Raw genomic sequence first — 24,740 nt, 5'->3', positions numbered from 1 at the left:
TTACTGCTTTTTGCCCTCATACAAATATCTCAGCTGGACAGGAAGAAAACCTTCCATATTTCATATAGCTAATCACTTACTGGTTTTGTTGCGGTGTTATTAAAAGAGCATTTTGTACCTGAACGGCATCTTCAGTGTTCCCGAGGCATTTATGTATAGCACCAAGGAGCAAACTCCTCAGACCCACAACAGCTGGATCCAGCACTTCATGGCAAGCTTTAGGGGTGAGAAAATGACACAGGGGTTATTCAATGCTAAGGCACAGAGCTTCTAATTCCTGTGAGGATTATTGAGCAGTCCTGCTGCGTACATGTGGATCTGATGCACTCAGCCCACCCATAGTCACTTCTGTATATCAATATCAAGTGTTTCTAGTTTAGAGACATATACTGGTGTGGGATCCATTATCCAGATTAATCCTTATGGGAGGCAAAATAATATTATAGGGTTTATTTAAAGGAGAAGATTAGATTAGTCACAATAGTATAAGATAGAACACTATATTTATTCTGCAGAAAGCTTTACCATATCTGAGTAAACAGCCCTAGAAGCTCCCTCTGTTTGTTTAAGATAGCAGCTGCCATTTTAGCTTGGTCTCAGTAGCTTCCGTGCTGCTCAGATTACACAGCACAGTTAGCGGGGGGGGGGGGGGGAAGAGAAGGGAGAGAGGAACAAACTAAGCAGACTTGTGCCGTTCCCTGAAGGATATTTCTGAGAACAGGAAGTCTGACACTCAGTGCAGCATTTCTGTGAGTGCTTATGGCTCTATTTACATAGACCTTTCTGATAAAGCTTACTTAGTTTTCACCTTTTCATCTCCTTGTTTAAGTCATTTTTTTTAGAAGACTTAAGATATGGAAATCCAAATTACAGAAAGATCCTTTATCTAGAAACCCCAAGGTCCCAAGCATTCTGGGTAACAGGTCCCATACCTGTATTAAATTCCCCCTATCCATTGTCCATCTTTGTATGCTGTACCATTATTACCTTGGCTCATGCGCTGGAGGTTAGAGAGAGAACAGTTGGGAAGAGCCTTCCACAGATACAGCACCTCAATAGCAGCCAGAACACACAGCTCTTTGGTTGGGCTTTGTTTTTTAAATCGTTCACTCTGGAGGAAAAAAAACAACTGTTTTTAGTGCACTAAGTATCCCCAATATCTTAAATCATTACAGGGCTCCCTTGTCTCCCAGTGTTCCCCTGAAATGATATTAAAGAATTCCTCTTGTCACCAGAATACAGAGCCAGAAAATTCTCTGTAAGCAGTTCCTCAGGGGATTTCACCTACATGTTCTGCTGATCAATCTATAATTTTTAATAAAAACTTTGAACAGACTTTTGGCTTATATATAACTGCTGAACTGCAAAGTCATTGCCTAAAGATCTAACCATGTACCTAGCTGGGAGCAATATATTAGTTACAAGGAGTTCTTCGCTCATCATCTCTCAATTCAAAAATACTGAAATGCGATTTGTGGGATGTACAGTTTTACACTGTTGGAGTCTTGCATGTGGCAATATTAATTAAGCCTTCTAGACCTTACCAATTATTTAATATTTGAATTTCTAATGTGGATGAATAATAATTGTCTAGCGTCTAAAAACCCTGGAATTAATGGTTCCCAAAATGCTTCTCATTTGTACATTCCACCACTAGAGTGCGATGTTGGGATTCAGCGTGGTTCACTGAAAATTTTAGAAAAATGTAAATTTACCACTCTTAAAATTGAAACTGAAGGAAGCTATTAACACCTTAAGGGCCTGAGCTAACTGTTGGTTGTTATCTTGCTATCTTGTAAGAGTATTATATTTCTGATTTAGAAGATGCTCAATTGTTACCTTTTTGCATGACATGCATTCCCATGCAGTACCCTTGTACAGATTCAGGGAGATGCACACTACTACACATATCATCACCTACTTGTAAGAATGCTATAAAGCTTTATTTCCTATTCCATTTGACAGTGCCAGACTTGGGCACAGGCAATGCAGTAAGCCTAGAGGCCCCAAAGTGAGAAAAGAATCATGGCTGCCGATTCTCCTTGTCGCTGCTCTGGTATAATATTAAGCATAATTACACTTCAGGGACAGGGATCTCATTACATTTGTCTCCCTCCCTTATCTGTATTATACATATAGGAATGCTCAGTGCTATGTATTTTTGCTTGGTCGAATAAATGCCAATATACACACAGAGTAAAAACTGCTTAATTGAAATACTAATGCCAGCATGTCTACATGCCAGTTATAGCAAGACAAAGGCCATTTAATTCTGTACATTTGTAACTTGGTTATAACCTGAACCAAGGCCAGACTTGCATTAGCTACGATGCCCCAGGGTGATTGCTCTAACAAAAACCCATTTTGTTGCTTGTCAAAATGTTTCCCCCGGCTCATACAAACCTTCTTAACAGAGAATTGCTCAATCTGGTTGTTCTTCCGTTTGAAAAGTTTCTGGACGTCTTTAAATACATCATGTGCTCCATCCACATCCCCGGTGGCCCCCTGACACACTGCAAACAGCACACACATCATACTATTATATATATATGTTTTAATAACATTTTCAGGCTGCCTATATTATAACACTGGTAGTAAACTATTCCATTATCAAAATAAAATGTCTCCTTGTCATATTCTTGGAAATATCTTCTGCCTGATACTAACCTGCGGTCAGATAAGCATAGTAGCACTGGGACCATCGCGATTCGTTCTTCAGTCTCTCAAAGGATTGGAAGGCATCCTTATAGTTCATTTCTATCATGCTGCACCAACCTAAAGTAGCAACAAAACAACAAGGCACACAGATTCAGATTAATGGCTGTATGGAAGGCTATTTCCTGAATACTGTGATCCAGCCTACCTGACTATACAACTATTGTTTTTGGGGCTGTGAGTAGTGCAACAAATGATAAGCAAATTAGTGTCATTTCTGCAATTGCTGGCCAACCGTGCTTTCACGGAAGGAAAGAATGAATCTTGGTTTCAGCAACAGCCAAAGATTCTTGAGAGAAAAGCCCATTGCCTTTCAGAAGCCCAGGTACCAGATGCTGGCTCGCCAGAGCACCATAGAGAAGCTAAGGGATTACTTTCTCTTATGGAGTGAAGCAAAAGGCTGATGCTTGTGCCCAAGTTGAAACCTACCTATTTCATATAGACAAACATGCTGGATCTCCCTCTGGTCTGTTGCCAGTTCCAGAGCGGTGTGAAAAGAAGTCAAGGCACTGTTTATTTGACACTGTAGGAAAGAGAGCAGGAAAAAAAATTAAAGCCAGAGAAGTAAAACTGAGCCACGAAATCTATTACCTTTGCCTCCCCATATAAAAGTGGAATAAATTAGGTAATGTCCTGCTATGGCCAGGTGCCTGCAATCTACCCCAAACCCCTACCTGGCCAGGTGTATCTATACCTTTTTAAATTGCACTCCTTTTAAATGGCAAATAGCATAGAATGAATTGTAAGCTCAAGTGGACAGGGATCTTTCCACCATTTGGATCACACTGTGTATTAGAATGTATCGTTTGTTTGGCTCCTTGCAATGACCGTAGGCGCGAGGCCAGTAGAGTGCTCATTTTGGCTGCCACTCCATATAGGAGATATGAAATAGCCAATCACAGCCCTTATTTGGCACCCTCATGAACATTTTTTATGCTTGTGTTGCTTCCCAGCTCTTTTTACATTTTATTGTGGCTCACAGGGAAAAAAGGTTGGGGATCCCTGATCTAGTAAGTCAGGAACTCACAGTTTCCTAACACTTATACATGCACAGCACTGTAGATGTTGGAGAATTAGTAATGCTGGATAATTACATGATAGTGAGAAGTACATGGCAGTTTAATCATTGACAGCACCATTGTAATTGTATGGGGTACAAGCACCGGCGGGACCAGAGGCACATGAGCAATTAGACTGTAGGGACAAAGCAGGAAAAGGGCTCCAGTAAATTATTTACCAATTACAGTGACCTTTATGAAGCATTGTTGTGGTCAGACTGCTTGTGTGTGTATCTATAGGTTACTCACGGGATGGCTGGTTAGTCCTGTTTGTAGTTAGCTGACTCACCGCAATGTGATGAATGTTGCATTATGGGACAGAGGCATGCAGTACATGCAGGTTAAAGGCAATTACCAGATAAGATAATGACACACACGCAAGTAGTAATATAGTGCGCTACATGGTGTGCATGGGCTCCACTAAATTGAGGAGTTTTCATTGTTAAAGGAAAAAAGCCTAAACTATTGCATATTCATAGATATAAACAAACACTTGCCATAGGAAGAAGAAAGGTGAAATGTTTGTATCGCCACAGCTGTCCCCAAACTGCAAACCCCAACCCCCCTTTACAGTGATAGGGGATGCTGGAAATTGCAGTTTAAGAACTAGGGGAGCAACAGGCAGGACATTGCTGATTTGCATTAATAATGGCATGAATCATGCACAAAGGAATGTACATGCTGCGCTCAGGCAGCTACACAGTAACATAGTATTTGAGGTTGATAAAAGACTCATGTCCATCAAGTTCAACCTTTTTGTCTAGGTAAAAACCACCTGTTAGTGGGAAAAAAAAAGTACACCTATAAAACCCATATGATTTGCGTCATAGGGGAAAAATTCCTTCCGGTGCCTCTGCTTCATGAAGTCATGAAAAAATTGTGTCTTTTCTACCTTGGAGGTGCTGCCTATGGTGCACTGTATATAAAGTTCCTTTAGCCCTGAGCTCTAATAATGGATAAACAGAATAGGCATACAATAAACATCAACTATCATTGCAATTGGATCCACGATGGATATTAGCATGGATTAGTTTCTAATGCTCCCAAGCAGCTAGAATGAATTTGATACTTTCTGGCCATAAGGATATAGATAGTATAGTCACAATGTGTGTGTAAAGTTCTAAATAAACCTAGGCTGGGGCTGCATGAAACATCAGACCTGCTCTGCTAAATGGTACCTTTAAAACCCGTACAAGCTGCTCTAGGTGACTAAAAGTGGGCCCAACAGGCAAGCCCCAGGGATGGCAAAAAAGGTGTCTCAGCAATGTGATAGGATGCTTTCCAACTGCCATGCTATTGCTTGTTACACCAATCTCCAGCACTGGCACATGGAAGGCAATGCATAATAGAGCGCATGAAGTGTCTCAAATGGCACTTGCTTTGCCTTCCCCCATAAAGGACAGTAGAAAAGCACCTAACCTTGCTCCTCTCTCCTCTAATTTACTTGAGTCATGGTAAGACATAGGTTAGCAAACAGCAAATGAAAATTGGTCTTCTTAATAGCAGTGCAATTGCTCTAAAAGGGTGCTAGAATCTCTTGTTAACAGAGCTTAGCAACACAAGGGAATTGAAAAAAAAACATTTGGTGAAGAGTATTTAAATATGAATGTACAAGTGACTGTACAAGTGTACAAGTGCTTTGGGGAAGGAGGGACCTTTTCTTTGCATTTCTGGTTCAGCCACTGATAAATGATCAGCTACCAAAATACCACAGACATGAACTAAAATGCCACGAAAAACACTTCATTCTTCCATGCTAGAATATATGGCTTTCTGCTAAAATACCAGGCATTTATAAATGGGGGGAGGGGGTGTATATGGGAGTGTGTGTATATGGGAGGAGTGTATAGACACCTGTATAACTGTACATGGTCACATTAAGCTAGTATTTGCTATAAATAATTGCTTAATATCTGAACACAAGTATGTCTCCCTAGATAGAAAGATGTAAGTGGTATCTTGCATTCCTATGTGGAGCAGGTGTTAATATGTGGGTATAGCTTATTGCACATGTTTCAAACACAAGGTCCGTGGGCCGAATATGGCCCTTCTGGCTGTTTATGTGGCCCCTGGTGACTGTGCAGCACCAACTGCCTGACTGCACTGTGACTGTGCCTGACCGTAAAGTACATCTTAATAAAAATTTGCCTGGTGACTTAGCTTGTGTTTTATGTGATTGAGTATGACACCCCTGGCTTATTGTGTGCCTAAGGCTATTTCCGCTTAGAGTTTGAGACTGTATGCATAAAACATATGAAGTGAAGCCACCGAATTGATTCCTTCTCTTGATCTATCAAGGTACCTACTAATCAGTCTTTGCAATTGTTGTGTATGGAAATGTCTTAGCTACATCATTTGGGCAATGTGCAAAGAATGATTATTCTGTGTACATAATAAGTATAACTATTTCCTATCCAACAGTCTATGTAATTACAACTAGGTGAAAGATAAAATATTACTAATGAGGGCACACAAGCAGTAACATACACGTTCATCTCAATACTGTTCTGTACAGATGTTTTTCCATTGTATAGAGGTAAAGCAGTGCAGCTACCTCTAATCGCTGTATTCTTCCCTTAAAGAACATAAATAAAGAAGAGTTGGGATAGGCTGATTCCTTCTTGTTAAGAATCTCTTTGGCCTCTTTCAGTCCACCTTGGTTATCACTGCCATCCAGTGCAAAGAATGGGCGTACTACAGTATGGTACCATAGCAATGCCAACCTGGGGGAAAATATAATATAAGCACATTGTAATTATCTGTAAATTCAATTAAAAAAATATCTGACAAAGCCATACACATAAAGAATGAATATGTGCAAACAGGAACATTATGATACCTGCTGCAGCACTGATGTTACTGGCATGATACATTATGCCCTTTGATTAATAACGATAATGATTTGGTTAAACTGTATGAATGTGATGAAGCAGTAAATATTCCCTATACCTGGTACAGCTGCAGAAAGTATACAGACCAAATATGCTGAATGACATTTTTTAAAGCCTTCTGAAGTTCTACCTCTAGGGGGCAAAGTTCCCACAGGAACAAGACACCACTGTATTCTGATATATAAAATGTATTAGATCAGTGATCCCCAACCAGTGGTTTAGGAGCAACATGTTGTTCACCAACCCCTTGAATGTTGCTCCCAGTGGTCTCAAAACAGGTACTAATGTTTGAGATCCTGGCTTCAGGGCAAGTTTTGGTTGTATATAAACCATAAGTACTGCCAATCAGACCCTCCTGTAGGTTGACAGTTGACATAGGGGCTACCAAATAGCCAATAACAGCCATTATTTGGCACCCCAGGAACTTATTTTATGCTTTTGTTGCTCCCCAACTCTTTTTACATTTGAATGTGGCTCAACGGTAAAAAAGGTTGGGGACCTCTGTATTAGATTCATGTCCCACCCAGGGCCCCCAAGCAGTGTAGTAGGCCCAGTTGTCATACCCAGTGCCAGTCACTCTCCAGGGCAAGGAACAGCAAACAGATCAGGTTCAGCCAGGGTAAGCCAGGTGCTTGTTTTATAGAGTTTTTTTTAAAGAACTAAAATCAGCACACAATTAATATTTAATGGGAAGCAGAAATCTCTCTTGTGAGTGTGTTAGTAGTAGTGAGGGTACCATGCCTGTGGCAGAGCCATGCAAGCTGTGTTTATGTGATTCATGCCCCCTTATGGAAACACCTAGCAAGCACAGAGAGGTCTATGTATAGGAAGCGTGGCTTACAAAGTGCTGTGCCCACCCATATAGCCTAAACCTGTCCTTGTCATACAAATACAATCATATGTTTTTAAGTTCTCTTGCCCTAATATAACTGTATTACATAGCTATTTGGCACTATGACAAGTGCATTTAACAGGCAAATTTATCAAATATACAGACATTATTACAATATTTATGCTGACATACCATGTTATTAATACACATAGCCTATGGGTTTTTAGAAAAATGTTTTTATTAAAGGTTTATCTGGTCACATATGAAAGCACTGAACTATTCAATTAAAAGCACTCTGTACTTGTCAATATTCATGGGACAGAGGGAAGAAATAATAAGACATTACTGTCCCTGCTGCTATAGTCACACAATAATGCCAATGGGGCTAAGCAGCGTAGGTGGTTTTTCACGGTGAGGGCAGTGAGGTTATGGAATGCCCTTCCTAGTGATGTGGTAATGGCAGATTCTGTTAATGCCTTTAAGAGGGGCCTGGATGAGTTCTTGATCAATCAGAATATCCAAGGCTATTGTGATACTAATATCTACAGTTAGTACTAGTGGTTGTATTTATAGTTTATGTATGTGAGTGTATAGATTGGTAGGTGTGGGTTAGGTGTGCTGGGTTTACTTGGATGGGTTGAACTTGATGGACACAGGTCTTTTTTCAACCCTATGTAACTATGTAACTAACTATGTAGGAGTGAATGTCAGCTTACATAATCCAACCAACACTTGCCAGAGACAACAAAATCCCAGAGAAGCAAAATGTGCTACTTTCTATTACACAGACAAAAGTATAATTTGCTGGTGTGCCTTCTTTTAAAGCAAACCCCTCATTGCTAGTTATGGGTATTAGACCCATTATGATGAGAGGGCTTAATCTACCTTCTTGGCAGCTGACTGCCAGGTGAGTGACTGTTTAGGCACTTGATCACTCACAATAAAATCTCTGAGGCTCCAGACCAGCCCTTGCTTATAAAGGAGCATGCATGTAATCTGCCAGTTGAAAATAATGCACACACTATAGGGGCTTAGTACCTGTAGCTGTTTCCAGGTCACCATGTTTGTATTGGCTTTGCCTTTGAATACCACTTACTGTCAAATCTACATTATCTACTAAAGCATTGGAATACAGCTACTCACGTAGCTAAAGGGGCCTTCATGTCCTTACTTTCACTTGCATACATCAGTGAAGAAAGCCCCTGCAGACGGTCTCCCGGAAAACCCAGCAAGTTGATGATTTTGAGCAGGTTTGGGGGCACCATGGATATGCAAAGGTGAAAAAGTCCGTAGCCAAAGCTCACAGCACCTTTCAGCCTGTTAAGAGAATCCTCCGTGACACCTTCAGCGTCAATGTGATTATCGTTTGCAGCATCAGACTCCTGAGATGTCTTCTTCTGATACATTTCCTGAAGGGCATTTATATCCACATAGCACTTGTTGTATATTTTCCAGGCTTTTCGCAGGATCCACCCACCTTTTATATAAGCTTAAAAAGGGGAAGAAAAGTTGACCACCTTTATATAACATAACATGTTCCCTATACACTAATGATCCTTCAATATTACTTTATTCTCTCCGCACTGCTCACTCTGCTAGCCAAGCACCTATATCCTCTGCTCTTCCAGCTCACTTACCAATATAAAACATGGATTCTGCCATACATACATTTTACTTATTTCATTTGCACATCGCAGGGACTATTTCATGTGGAATTGAAAGCCAAGATCTTGACATAAAGGTAGGAACCACTTATGACCAAGTATGCTTGGATCTTGGACTAAAGAATACCCTATAAGATAGTTCCTTTGACCCAATTTCCCACACTAAGCTATAGCTTAGTGCAAAACAGAGCAAATAGAACTAACAGTTCTTACAGAGTTCCCATGTAATTTTCATTTAAGAAAAATTGGCTTACACATGCACACGTTGGCTCTCCTCCTTACATACCCATTCAATTACTCTCAGGTTAGACCAGCTATGGCTCTCTATGTCCTTCAACTAGGTCATTTATAGAGGGCACCCTCCAGCTGCTACCAAACTCGTACTTTCTGCAGCCCCAGAAAGGGGCTAAAAGCTTAAACACAGCTGGAGGGTGTTGGTTGGACTAACCATTGTAAAGTGGCCCATTATAGCTCCTTTGCTTCTTTTGGATCATGGCACGTTGGGCATTTAAAAGCAAGAAAGAGCAGTTTGAATTACCTATGCTATGCAAGTTTAGCATTGTGTTAGCAACCTACCTGACAGTTCTTGCTTAACAAAGGACAGTACCGCAATGTAAACCTGGCAGTCTGCCACAATTATCTGTCTCTGCAGCCGATCAACCATGGACTGAGAAGACTTTCTAATGTCAACCTGTTTAAAATGAGAAAGACAAGTTATATCAAAAGCATATAGAGTAATAAATGAGTAATGGGCAAATCTACTAAGTTCTTACATCCCGAAGCAACCAATTAGTAGTCATGACTTGCAACTTGCCAGCAAATTCTGCAGAAACTGGGAAAATTTAATAAAAGGGGCAATGTTTTTCTAGGGCTAAAAAAATCCATTCCCACGAACCAACAACAGAGCCCATTACTTTGTGATTATTTTTTATGGCTTTTTGGCAGTGTTCATCACGTAAGCATTTTTATTTGTATTATGTATGCTACATATGGATTCCCAGAAATCATGTAAGAAGGATCTTAGTAGCATACTGATGATTCTTCTGTGTACTAAGGCCTAAAGGTTTTGTGCTAGGGCTTAATGGGAACCACACCAAGCAAACTTTGTCCATGTTTACATGATGGGAGTGTCAGAGTGTGAATGTACCAAGCATACAGTACATTACTCTCGGAGACTAAGGCACCTTAAAGACAAATACATGCTTTCTAAAATATCCAAACACATATATTTTAATGCTTCCAGTATTCATAGAAGGTTTATGACAATGAGTGCAAACAATTTATCTCTTATTATTTATCTTATTGTTGTCCTGTTAGCACCTATATTCAGCTGCCTTAAAATGTGGGTGGGGAGCTTCACTGAGACTCCCAGAGTGACACTCTGTTCTGTCGCTTCCGTTCTGTTGGGCATAATGGAGTGTCTATGAGCTGTGTATGAATCCTGCTCTGCTCTAACAAAGGAAAGACATGGTACTTCTTAGCACAGGGCGTGTTCAGATGTGTGTTTAGCAAACCAGAGACTTTTCAGAGATTTAAAAAATTTCCTGCAAGGTCCATTTATAGCCCCAGCCAGACAAGCAGGTACCATTGCATGCACTCACAACAGACACCGCAGGCTGTGTTTCTCTAAATACACTCATTTCCCTCTTAGCAATGCCCAACTGGCATTTTGCCTATCTTTGAACTATAAAAAGGCACACAGCAGGGTAAGGATTAACACTATTTGTTGCTGTGATTCATTAATTGGTAACTCAGACAAAAAGCAATGCATCACTGCTGCTTTTTGCCAAGAATAAGTAAGATACAGGCAGGACAAGTACCAATATATACATTCCATAATATACACTACATGTATTATAAGCCATTTGCATACACCTCCACACACACATACATTCAGTTTGTAGAACATTTGTAATACCAAGTGTGTATATGGCTTTTTGCCAAACCCAGCTGGTTATAAAATGAGGACTTGCCCAAGGTCACAGACAGCTGACCCTCCCCAGGAACAGCCCCCAGGTTGGTTTATCCACACTTTGCTCACTTACATTTTTCTTGATTTTATTCTTTATGGTTTCTATGACGCCTTCGTCACTTTCACACAGTTTTTCAGTCATTTTTAAATCATCGCATGCCAACTGCATTTTTTCTTCTTCGAAAGTCATCATAGCATTCTAGGGACAGACAGACAGAATGTAAATATAAACACATTCTTTGCCCAAAAAGCTCTGTGTGTTTCTATTAAACCCAGAGAGGCTTGTATACAGTAAATGAGATGGGCTCTGTACTTACCCATGATGGGGGGGCAGTATATCACACAAGGAGTGATTAACCCTAGGGATCATTCAGTGTGAGATTTGCTCAGTACCTTATATAATAAACCCAAAACAGGACAGATGCAATAAATGAGATCAACCTGTATATTGCACAGAAAAAGCTACAAACAATGCAGGAGACAGGCTATTTTTTGTACAGTACTTTATATTAACCCAGCCAAACAAGCAGAGAGGGCAGGACATGAGTGTAATGCATTATATACCTGATCACAGACTACAGTGTAGTGAAAACAAACCTCCTTTATATTATAACTATCCCAGGCAGGCCAGTATACAATGCAGGAGATGCATTCTGGGAATTACATTGCCCAGACAAACCAGCATGCAGTGATGCCAGTGGAAAAGGCACCAGCAGATAAAGTGTTAATATACTGTGGGGTGTATTCCTGCACAACCAGCAGAACTGCATCCTAAATATACAGAATGGATTTAAAAGCATTTGCCATCCAGATGTTGGGAAGGAGCTGCCAGTAGGTATTTTCATCTCCTTGGTACTCCTTGAAAGAGAAGTTTGCGTAGAAGTCACATCCATATTGCTATGATACTCAGGTTGGTAACGAGAGGAAATAATAATTATCTATGGTTCCTATGTGAGAGAGCAAGCCTAGCAAGGGTTTTATCCTTATCTCTGCAGCTATTAAACTACTGAAGTCAGATAAGTGCAATGGCAGGGCACATGAGCCAGCGCCCTCGTTCATAAAATACTCGCTGTGAGCGCAGCCAGCAGCAACAGGGAAGATACAATTATCTGCTTCTGTATCTGCCAGCTAATCCCTGCACCCACATAGCAGATAAAGCGTGTGGATAAGCGGCAGTCTCAATGTAGTGATGGAAACCATTCCCACCGGATGTCTCTCTATGGCTGCCTATACACAAGGTGACTTCTGGGAACAGCCAGCCAATCAGCTCTGTGGTTAAACTGCACCTACCTAACTGATTATTACCTAAGAACTTTTATGGGTACAGCTGATCCCCAAACCCAACCTAATGGATTCTGCTGAATCCTGAACCAAATTCGGTTCGACTGGGACTGTGGATTTGCCGAAACTGAATCCATCAAAAAAAGGCTGGATTCGGCCCGAATCAGGGATTCAATGAATCCCTACTAGGGTTCAGGTGTGATTGTTTTCTTACCGAGAACATTAACAGTAACATAGTCATGGAGTGATCAAGGCCACCATAATGGCTCACTAAGATAGCACAGCAATCTCCTGCTGCAGGCAGAGAGGGAGAAGCGATGAATACAGAAAGTGTTGGGCAGACCCAGTGGCTGGCAGCTGTAATGTACAGTATTGAATTGTTTATAGCAGCTCTTGTGAGGCCATCGTTCAGGTGTCAGCGGCCCTGCACATGCTCTGTGTGCTCTGGGATGCTGCGGAGAAGCTAAATTAGGGGTCATCACAATTAATCAAAGTAGAGTAGAAACTCTATTTTACATTTTTAAGGGGACCAGGAAGAATTGTGTAAAATCTGGTAAAAATTAAAATCAGGAAAATGTGTTAAAATAACTAATTCTTCATGTACTCAAACAATATAAGTACAGGAGTCAGTTTGACAATATTTGTCAGTCATTTGACTGACAATATTTTCATTGTTAACAACAAGGTTTGCACAGCACAGCATTAATGTTACACTATGGGGGGGAATGTGCAAAGCTTTTCTGTCACATGCAGAACATATAGCAATAAGTGATTTGTACATGGCTGTACTAATTGGAACCATGGCAAAGTATGCATCTGGATAGTATTTTAAACCTTTTCATTTCACTAATAACATTCATAGAGGCCATTTTCGGGAACATTAGGACAAAATGTTTTATGTAAAATCTGGAAAAACATAATGTAAAATCAAGGAAAAGCACCCAGTGAAATGCAATATATTGTGGGACCACAAAAAACAATGTAAAATGCTGGAAAACTTAAAATTAGGGTATATAAAAATGACATTACACTGTATTAGCAGAAAGTGAGGCTGCTCCTGCCACAGATGCTGATGCTGCAGGGGCTTATAAGTAATTCTGATGCCAAATGCACTGGTTTCCAGATATTTCCTTTAAAATATGAATCTATATTGTTGCTAACCAGCCTTGCATTGTGAATGTTACACAGACTGTACATACGAGCCATGCACAACTCTACATTTATGAAGTGCTTTGGTGGCCTTGGGCCAAAACATAATGTTCAGCATTTTTTAATTCTTTGTTGAGCTTTAGTTCTCCTTTAATCAGAGATATAAAACAGACAAAGCAAACACACAACTGTGATTGTAAAGAGAGTGTATTTCCATGACAAGGAAGTATAAGCTGCTTCCAATCACTAGTGCAGTGCTGTTCCTAGGCATGATTCACTGCAGCTGGCATTTAGTAAGATGCTGAGTCCTCCAGCTATCTTTAGCTGTGCCAATAAGTAGAGCAACTCAAGGTCAGGGTTGAAGTCTGAAGATAAACCAGGCGAGCAGGGACTTTGCTTTGATTCAGCGGCACATAACTGAACCAGTTCTCTCACTATACAAGCACTATACTCTGACTATACAAGCACTTGGGCATATTTGCTGCTTTCTTTTATATACAAAATTAATTGAGCAAAAATGTCATGAGAAGATTGGGAACATTGGCCATTATGTGACAGAGCTGCCTGCTGAATAATGAGACTAAGGCATAGTGGGCTGTATGGGGTCACACAGTGTCAGACAATGTGATATAAGGTGAACTTACAGTCTCACTACTGGTGCTGATCCACTTAGTGAGGAGATACAGCCACTGATATCTATTTACTTTGCAGAAAAATAACCAGGTCTGTCTGACATGAAGATGAGTTTGCATAGGGTTTGCATAGGTTTGATCTATAGTAGCTGCAAGGCCCCATAGCTGCTTTATTACTTATTGAGCAATTCTGTACACAAGTCGCCTTGTTCTTTACCCAGAGTGAGGGTTTTTTCTCCATAATTCCAATGTAATTGTGGACATAAAGGGGACTTGGGTTCAATGCAGTTGTGGGAGATGCATTAAAACAAACACAACTGCACATTTTGACGAGTCCCATGCGACTGCCCTGCATGATTTTTGATTCAGTCTTGTGTTATTTCTGGTGCTAGCTATCAAAATTACACTGATGTGTCATTTTGTGGGCAAAATGATGCTGTGTTTTTTGATGCCATCTGCTTTGGGAACCTTGGAGCTACCGCCACCTACCTAGCTCAAAGTTCTGAACAGGAGACAGAACAGACACACTGACCCTTAGCCCAACTCTGCGGAAGTGCAAGGGGGGCAAGTTTTGGAGGCAAGTACCTTTAATGAAAGAAATTCACACAACGACTGCATCCACTTTTGCATAAACACAACCGTGGTTACAGCTATAAATGAATTCTTAAATGTCAAATCTCTTTGGTTGCTTAGATTAGACTACAGAGAATATATTGAGCTGCTGTGCTGCCTAAGATGCAAAGGGTGGGCTGGGGAAAGTGGGCAGTTTCCTGGGAATATCACAGCGGTGCCATCTATCACTTAGTCCTGCCAGCCTTGGCCTAGTGCTAGCAATGGGGTTAGCTATTCTATTTTTTCAAGAAATCATATTGGTAACATTCACTAGTGTTGCCTCCGGCTTGCAAACTATGGAGCACTTCAGTAACGGGAGGCACTACAGAAACTTGCCCATATGAATGGCCGAACTGCACCGTGCCAGTTGGTTGCATCACTTTACTATTAAGGTTACTAGGGATATCACCAAACATGTACAAACAGGGCTGTCTGCTGGCCTGATTCTTCTCTTTTGGCTTGGTCACTGTTGGATCTGCTGTACCAGAGTTTGATTGTCAGAATGCTTATGGGTCTGCTAAGCACAGAGGCCTGTACTCACACAAATCAGCCAGAAATTAACGAATAGTATCAAGCTGAACAGACTCTTGCTAGTCCCCAAAACCTTGGAAAACTTTGGAATACACAACTTGTTTGCAAACCACTTAGGATCCCCAATGGGCCCACTATACTGGTTATGTACTTATCCAATTATTCTCATATTAATCTGTAGATTTGATTTGCAAAATTATCATCCAAACTATTTTCTATCCTAAACTTGCTTTGCATATGTATATTACCCTGTCTAGCTTTCCAGGGACTTATTTCCCTACGCTCAGCATGGATACGCATCGAGGCACGGTGGCACATCAGTATAAGTGACAGCAAGCAAATCATATGCAGCCCGTGTGTCAGTGATACTGTCATATCTCCTCTCCGTGCACATCATGGATAATGAATGCAAATACAATAAGTCCCATGAAATAAAAAGCTTAGCAGGTATTCAGCTTGATTGGTTGGTACCAGTCATTTGCCTTTATTTACTCCACATCCTACACAACTATAATCTGGTAGAGCGGGAATCCTTGCCTGCATGGTTAGTACCCTAGTAAGTACTAAAAAATGTACACAAAGGACCTTTGCTACCAACCAAATATTTGTTGAACTAATCTTATTTTTAGTCAGGAATGCTACTTAAGTAACTAAAGTGACTTAAGTGACCACTTCGGTACATAATTCACTACCTCCGGGTAGTTTCCAACAGGTCACTGTGCTGCCATCTTCCTTCTTATATGTCTGTCTGTGCTAATAAAGTCTATAGTGCTTTACATTATATGGGGCAGGGTATAGATTTAAAACAAAAAGATGTGTATAAGGGCACAGTTACATGTATAAGATATACCTGTTATCATTCAGACTAATTATCCCAAGAAGAGCACCCCCAATGCACCGCATTGTGTTCCAGCAAGGAAGCCCCATGCATGATTACAGTTACAAATAAGACTTAATGTATTTTCAGGCACTTACCAAAAAGCTGACAAAACTGGCACCAAAGCTCATCAGTGGACTGTTATTCCTGTAAATAAAAAAAATAATTCCTTGATTATTGAATTTTATATTAAGGAAACAAGTGTTCCTACTTGTTGAATACTAAGGCATGTTCCTTATAACAAGTACAGGGAAATGTTGCCACTGACTAGACTGCTAACAGCATTATGCAAAAATTACAATATTTTGGGCTCTATCCAATTAAAAAAATCCAGCCTAGCAGCTCTCTCAGGTGCTTGTGAGGGGACATGATTACTCTGTACAAGTACATTAGAGGGGATTATAGGCAGATAGGGGGCATTCTTTTTTCACATAAAAATGATCAACGCACCAGAGGCCACCACTTTAGATTAAAGAAACTGAGCTTCCATTTGAAGCAGCGTAGGTGGTTTTTCACGGTGAGGGCAGTGAGGTTGTGGAATGCCCTTCCTAGTGATGTTGTAATGGCAGATTCTGTTAATGCCATAAGAGGGGCCTGGATGAGTTCTTGAACAAACATAATATCCGAGGCTATTGTGATACTAATATCTACAGTAAGTATTAATGTTTGTATATATAGTTTATGTATGTGAGTGTATAGATGGGTCAGTATAGGTTTTTCGGGGTCTGGGTTTACGTGGAAGGGTTGAACTTGATGGACTCTTGTCTTTTTTAACCCTATGTAACTATGTATTACACCTGCCATAGGCAGACTGTAAGTACAGAGCTCTCCTGTGCCCTGAGTGACTGAATGGCGTGCAAGCTAGGAGCCATTTCAGTGGATGCCCATATATTACCCACCCCCTTTGAATGCAGCACTACCAAATGCAACTTGTGGGACAAGGTGCTTTGTGCCCCATTTTGCACCTTTACCCTTACCCTTAGTAAATGAGGCCTGTGGTTTCTAAAGCCATTGACACTCCAGCTGCTGATAAATACAACTTACAATATCCAGTGAAAGGTTATCTGAGCAATAGGAGATGTAATTTAATAGCACTGAATGGTGACAGGTCACTGCGTTATAGTATAGGTCCCCAAAACCAGTTCTTATTTTACAGAGAAGACACACAGAGCTACTAGTAGCAGCTACTTGTCATGGCTATTTGCTAAGCTTATGATTCAAATATCATAACACTTGTTATTTCACAAACGGGAACAGTTTTGCACTGCTTGGGTTTTCTTTGTAAATCACTAATTACATTGGCCTATCAGACTCACAGCAACGATGTAATAGTGGCCTTCCCTTTAGCCTTTATCCAGAATAAGTGTTGCACATTGCAGGTCACTTAAGGTCTGGCTTATGTTCATTTTGACCTGCTCAGCACTAATAAGGGACTGTCACAAGATAAAACCACTGTCTGTCCTGAGACACCAACTGACTTGTCAGCAGTGACATGTTCCCAAAGTGCAACACCACTGCTGAGCAGGCCACATTGGCCTAAATAATACATATATATATATATATTATTATTATTATTATTAAGGTCATGCCACAAAGATGACTCAGTACTCTGACCCAGTGTTGTTGCAGGAGAAGAATTTGAGATATATATATATATATATATATATATATATAGTACTGTATCAGGAATCTGAAGGCCAGTCAGAAAAGGCATGTTAACAAAAACGTAACATTTCATGTCCTTGGTTAATATCTAACATGGTGCAGCTTTAGCTCAAGCCTCATGTACACCTCTGTACACCTGCTGGTCACGCTGAGAAGCAAACACTTACCCACTATATACCCCATAATATGGGCAATGTGCTAAAAGCTGCCAGTGTAATCCTTGTGTACCAGCTTCCAACACGTTTTTCTGCCATACACCACCCTATGGGAGATGAACTGAAGGCTGCTTGCAAATGTCCTGGGCAAAATAAATCCTTAGCAGCAATTTTATGTTTGAAACTCACGTCTCTTATTTAGTAGAGAATTATTCAGTCTTCTTAGCTGTGCATTATTGTCAGAAAAGTCACCTACTGCCTATACTGGCTAACAAAGCAGCCAGTTCATTTCCAATAGCATCGCTATGCACAAAACATCTTAGAAACATGGAGATTCAACACTGTCTGTGCTGGGTTTTATTGCAGTATTTTCACACACCGTTTATTCCACTCTGTATAATGCACCCAATAATGCGGCGTTGGCAATTATTTTATTGCTCTATAAATGAATTGCCTTGCCTTTTTATCTAGTAATAGAAACAGCACACCAGCGAGTACAAACAGCAGCATCCTGCACGCCCAGGATACATTGGATTCCAGCTAACAGTACACACATGTATTAGACACAATAGGCTCAAGGTTACAATGAAGAACAAAGATTTCAGTAAAATGCTGTTTCCAGTGATGCAAATGACAAGCAAACTCACCATTTTTTTCAGCACTAGCACCATTGTGTCATACTGATTCATGGGATTTGTTTTCCTAATTTACATCATAAATGGGTAAAAAATAAGAGAGCAAGTAGTGACACACAAGTGAACTTGCCCTTGAAAGTTATCTTGGTCCCTATACCTGTAATTTAAATCTACTAAAAAAACAATTTAAAATATCAATTAAAGCCAATGGGATTGTTCTGCACAAGAAGCTTTGTTCATGGGATATCCTTCCCCCGCATGCAACAAAGCTTTTGAAAACACCACCCCATACCATCCCTACAGGGTTCTGCTGCATGTAAAGGCACAAAGGCTTATGGGTCTGAGGTCTCTAGAACCTACCTAGAACCACAGCCAATTGGGCTCAGGTCACCATCCACCTATGGAAAGTTTCTAATTTCTTTGGAATACATAAGAAGGTTGCGCATATTGATCCATTTCCTGAAGTCATTATGGGACAGGCGCAAGAGGCTTCGGAATAATGCATGAGTCAGTACCTGCTCTGGGCCAGCAGCCCACAAATTGCCCTGAAATGATCTATATTTACCAACCATGTGTTTATTTCTTCAAAATAGAATCTTTCACCCAAAGAAAATGTAGTTTGTGGTGCCTTTAAATATGCATTGAAAGAAACGCTATTATGCCCCTTCATTAATAACCCATTAGCGTGGCATTTCAATTGGCTTCAGTTACCATTCAGACTAATAAAAGAGAAAACTGAAATCAATATGGATAGCTTTATTACATGTACTAAATAAGACCTGAAAAATTTGGATCTTGTGGTTCTGAATCACAGGTTAGTGGGTTTGTTTAACTGGGGAACCCTGTGATGTTTCCCAAAAAGCACTGCTCAAAGTTTCCCATTTAGTGCAGAACATCCTGCTAGCACCCGTGCATTCGTCACAGACCCACGCACACTAATCCTCACTCATATCATGTCTAATCTTGTACGACCTTGTTCCTATAAACCATAACACCACTTGGAGACACTCAAGGTTTCTTTTCCCAGTGCTGCCAAAGGCCTCTCATAGCCAGTGTCAACTTGCACTTCTGGGATGGATATAAAGGCTGCATATTCCAAACTGGACAAGTGACATTCCCAGAGCAGATAAGTTAGAAAACATAAATTCGCTCTTTTGAAGAAACGTTTGGGTACTGTATATTCCAACGCATTTTGGTTACAAAACAGGCTATGCCACAGGACTACAGAAATATCCCAAAATATATTCCTTTCTGAACAGATTATACTAATTTATTTAATTTACATTTGCCCATAGAAATTTAATGAAAGAAGTTTTTAAACACAGAACATACCCATCCACTTCCCCCCGGGGTCCACAAACCAGAACCCCCACCTAGCATTATGCATTATGGCACTATGGTTGAACGTTATGGACGTACGTATTTTTTCAACCTAACTTACTATGTTACTATGTCCGCATTGCAGAATGTATGACAACAAATCAGTGTTGACTCACCGTAACTTATTTTTAAGCACGGCTGCCCAGACTACTTAGGATAGAAAACATTCTACCCAAAAATTGTATTAATATTATTTTATAGCACTGCACTGTAAATTTTACTCTTGGGGAGACAAACCCACAGTATAAAGCCCACTGGTTTATAAAATAGTAGTTGTTTTCCAAGCCCCATGCTAATCATTGTCTATGCTTCACAAAGTCCCCCTAATGCATCTCTGCTTTGGAGCACCATTTGCAATCCTACCCCTGTCATTAGCCTAGAGGGTCTTAATCTCAAGTTTACCAACTCATCACAGTCAACCAGCGAGCCAGTTCTCAGCACTACCAAAAAAATTAGAATTAGGGACAGATTTAATTTACATTAGAAACAAACATTACCGGTGATGTTGCCCATAACAACTAATCAGCAATTAGATTTGAATGGTCATCTACAAATTAGAAAACAAAAGCAAAGATCTGATTGGCTGCTATGAGCAACATCAGCAGTGATGTTTGTCTCCAACGTTAATAGATACACCCCTAGGGTTAAAGATGCATGTGTTATTTTTAGATTGCTTCCACGTAACCAAGAAAAAACGAAATGCATTGATTGGTTCTATTTAATTTTCTATTTCAGTGTAAGCCTCATAGTTAGAGAAACACTGCTTTTTAATTCTGGTGGCCTTTGCTGGCATCTGCCTGGTCAAGGCTGGCCAAGTCTGGGCTGCTGCCCTTTGCATGACCACTTAGCTATGCCAAGTATATATCTCAACCCACTACTGACCAACTGCTGGAAGGTTTGGTCTGTACCATGTAGTAGATATGTTGAGCCACCCTATACTATTATGGTGGAATAGTACATATCTCAGGCTGCATATCCTATAAATTAGTGATATTCCTACTGCTGTAGACTGTTTCTGTTGTGCTTACACATATTACCCATCCACCAGAAATGTGGGGGTTCCAGAAATGTAACAGTGTTCATACCCACCTCGTGATTGCCTTCAGATTCAAATGAGTTATGATGGAAGCAGATAGGTTTCTCCTTTAACAATCGCAGTACATTATATAAACCAGTACTAAGAAGTAAGACTTTGAAATAAATATGCCCTAGATAAAACATTTTTTCACCTAATCTAATCTGATTGCTTGAACTAAAAATACAATGACCTCTAGGAATGCATGGGGAAGCTGAGCGGCAGATCAGGAAAAGCAAGACGCACATCTCCATTCGCTTAGCCCTAGGGCTGAAGTACTTGATTGCTGGAACTGGCTGCCCAACAGCCTGGACTGGATACAATCCCTCAGGCTATAGAAGATGACAGAGGAACTATTTATTGATAAGAAGATAATGACGTATAGATCAATGCTGCAGTTACATCCTCCTCAGCAATAACCTCTGATTAAATAAACCAGTTGTACTTGGAATTGTAAATCAATATTACTATCAACGTTGAACTATTTAAACCCTGACTCAGTACAAGCCTTACTGTACTATTTAGGAACATCCTACTTCATCTGCTATGTTTCAACAAAAACTAAAATGTGTTTTGCTTTTATTGAGGATATGTAACAATTATGGATGCACTGAATCCAGGATTCAGCCAAGATTCAGCCTTTATCATCAGGATTCGGATTTGGCTGAATCCATGCTCCTGGCCGAACTGAATCCGAATCCTTAAAATCACATGACTTTTTGTCATGTAAACACGGAAGTTGAAAAATGTTGTTTTATGTTTAACCCTTTCATAGCTTAATTTGCATACACAAATTAGGGTCCAGATTTGGTTCGGTATTCGGCCGAATTCGGGGTTCACCAGATCCAAAAAAGTGGATTTGGAGCATCCATAGCAACGATACACATACAGTTTATATGATGGAAATATCACCTTATAATCATTGCAATGAACTGAGTATAAGGACACAGCCACGCACTGCTAGAGATACATCAGGAGTAAGATACGACTTTCAGAACATTTGTAATTAGCTCTAATGAGCTTAAAATAAGAGGTTCAGAAATCTGAAAATACCATCTGACCTTTCTGCCAGCGCTGCCCATACGGCTGCTCTCAGCGGGGAGTTGGCACACACATCACTGTGCAGGTGTTTAACTGCCGGATAAGGGACCATGATGCAATGTTAAGCTATAAAAAGGCTCCCTGCCGCTCCGCTTGCTTGCGCGACTCACTAATCAATGTTAATTACTGCTATTCTTATGTTTCAAATACAATTTTCAGGAGACTAAGGCAATTCTTCCTATACAAGTCTTCTATCATCTTAAATAACATGAGCCCATTTCAGCGTAATTTCTAACAAGCGTAGTCACTATCATCACACACAGCAGTGTGTCAAAGGTAAAAATAGACTTCAAATTGGCCCACACCCGTAATATTCTGAAGAATGGCTAAAACAAGTGGAACCGGTACTTGTGGGTGAACTTTATTATGTAGGCGTATTAAAAGGGATTTGTAAGTTTTATTGTAGTATTGTTCTGCCCCATCCAGATGAGAAATTGTTCTTTTAAAAAGCAAAAAAACAGGTGCTACTATTCTTGATTCTTCTGAACCAGTGTCTCTGTGTCTACTTTGTGCCATCAGCTATAATTATGGATGCAAGAGGGCAGAGGAGTTCTGAAGCATAGTGAACTGGGCTTTTTTCTGTGTAAATGTAAAAAGAATGGCTGCAAGCTCCTCAGTCTTGCAGCCAATCAGAATATGGGTCTCAAACCCACCAATTTGCCATTATTTGCTCTGCTTGTGATGTGCCAAGTTGGAAGGGCTACAATGGAGTGCTGAGCATGTGCAGAACTTCCGTCTGATCACAATTACAGCTCAGCCAAATTACTGTAAGGCAGAAAGCACCTGCTCTCCTGTAAGTTGTACCCTGTCGGCTGTTTGTATGAATTGTACACATACATTAATTGATAGGATATTCCTAAAAAAGGATATTAAAAGAGAAAGAGATTGCACAACTACACATACTGTATATACTTTTGGAATTTTGAATCAAACCTATTCCATTACCTATAATATATTCTATTTAGTTATCTTATTTTCTGCTTATTGTCTTGTTACTTTTCCACTGTGAGCACATCTGGAGCCCAACAGAGATCCCAACCCCCTGGATCAGTGGCCGACCTCCAGAAGAACTGTCCTAGTGCTTACTCTTACTATGAACCCTGATTATGTCCTTTAAATGAAACATTCCCCTGAGATACAAGAAAAAAAATCTTAGGGTTTTATTTCTATCTTTTCCTCGCTTATATTGCCCACAAGATGTTATTATGTACAACTGAGTCATTTTATAGTTGAAATTAAAGGGGTACTTCAGCTTGAAAGTAACATTTAGTATTAACATTTTGTTGCTCGACAGTCAAAACACCCACAATCACCTATACCTCAATAGGAAGCCAGTAAAAGTGCCAGCTCTTGCCCACATTAGCACCTTCACGTTATTTGCACAGGAAGGGAGCATGGGAAGATTTGTGCTTTTGAAAATGAATTATCAGGTGCTGACAAACGCACCACCCAAAACAGCTGATCTTTTCTCTATATGCCGCAGGCAGAATCACACCTGGCTGTGCAAAGACATATTGTGTAGCAGGTGGTGCTACAAAAGGGGCAAAAACATTATCTCCATGTGGTTATTATACAGAATGTTATCAGTATTAGGGTGTGTTCACTTCACCTTTGTGTACCTTTTATAAATATGTATAAGAGAACATACTGCCCAGTGCATATTTAGCCATGGCATAACAAAAGAATGCATCCTGAGCACTATTTTTAGTGGCCTTGAGCTATAATGATCTTAGTTTAGTTGATGCTACTCTGGAACATTATCTATATGTGTTGTTTAATGTGTTTATCAATAAGCACATAGAGTGGTTTTAAAAAAAAATATACTACATTTAAACTCTACCTGTTCTCTTACATGAGCTAAGAAATCATTACAAAAGATATTTACATGTGATAGCCTCATTTAGCTGGTTTGCTGAAAGGGCAAAATATCTAATAAATAATACTAGCCACGCTACAGGATCCCTTTTGGGGGTGGCTTGACCGTGCTATTTTAAAAGTATGAGGGCTCAATTACCAACAAACTGCAAATTGGAAAATCTGGACATCCAGATTTCAACTGCGTTTTTTGGTGCAGAGGTCCACTTTTCAATGCTCCTTGTGCATCGGCCAGGGTGCTTATTATTAAAGAACACTAGGCGAAGTGACAGGGGAAAGGGGCATTTTTTCCAGCGGCAGACAAAACGACCTGTGTGCCATTACCCTAAAGGTACCATAGAAATAGAAAGAGAGACCATTTGCAATTAACACCATGAACGTTTCAGATTGGATCAATTTTATATTGCCCACCTCAAGGTGGTGGAGGTCACCGAATGAGGGGATCTTTCAGTGTATGGCAACCTGTTAAGGATGAATTATTATTGGCTGGTGACATTTTTCTTGTGTGACATTACCCTTATATAATATGACTAGATCTACCATACTCTTCTCCTCAGGCTGAGGCTCAAGAAAGGATGAGTTGCTCTTTGCTTATATTGTTGCTAGTGGGCAGTTTTGTTTTTAGTAGCCAATGACAATT

At 40.2% G+C, this 24,740-nt stretch overlaps 1 protein-coding gene across 1 annotated transcript in view; it reads right to left on the bottom strand.

Annotated features, from left to right (window-relative positions):
* ttc39c (tetratricopeptide repeat domain 39C) overlaps window positions 1-24,740 on the bottom strand; it is a 41,738-nt gene that overhangs the window by 6,516 nt on the left and 10,482 nt on the right. Inside the window, 10 exon segments of the mRNA NM_001113821.1 lie at window positions 119-216; window positions 988-1,111; window positions 2,404-2,513; window positions 2,668-2,775; window positions 3,145-3,238; window positions 6,328-6,496; window positions 8,640-8,985; window positions 9,737-9,851; window positions 11,206-11,331; window positions 16,313-16,361. Of these exon segments, the coding sequence (NP_001107293.1) occupies window positions 119-216; window positions 988-1,111; window positions 2,404-2,513; window positions 2,668-2,775; window positions 3,145-3,238; window positions 6,328-6,496; window positions 8,640-8,985; window positions 9,737-9,851; window positions 11,206-11,331; window positions 16,313-16,361 (1,339 nt within the window).

This window comes from Xenopus tropicalis, chromosome 6, assembly GCF_000004195.4.
Source record: "Xenopus tropicalis strain Nigerian chromosome 6, UCB_Xtro_10.0, whole genome shotgun sequence".
Taxonomy (NCBI): domain Eukaryota; kingdom Metazoa; phylum Chordata; class Amphibia; order Anura; family Pipidae; genus Xenopus; species Xenopus tropicalis.
Note: the sequence above shows the minus strand (reverse complement) of the source record. Positions and strands in the feature narration are given on the sequence as shown.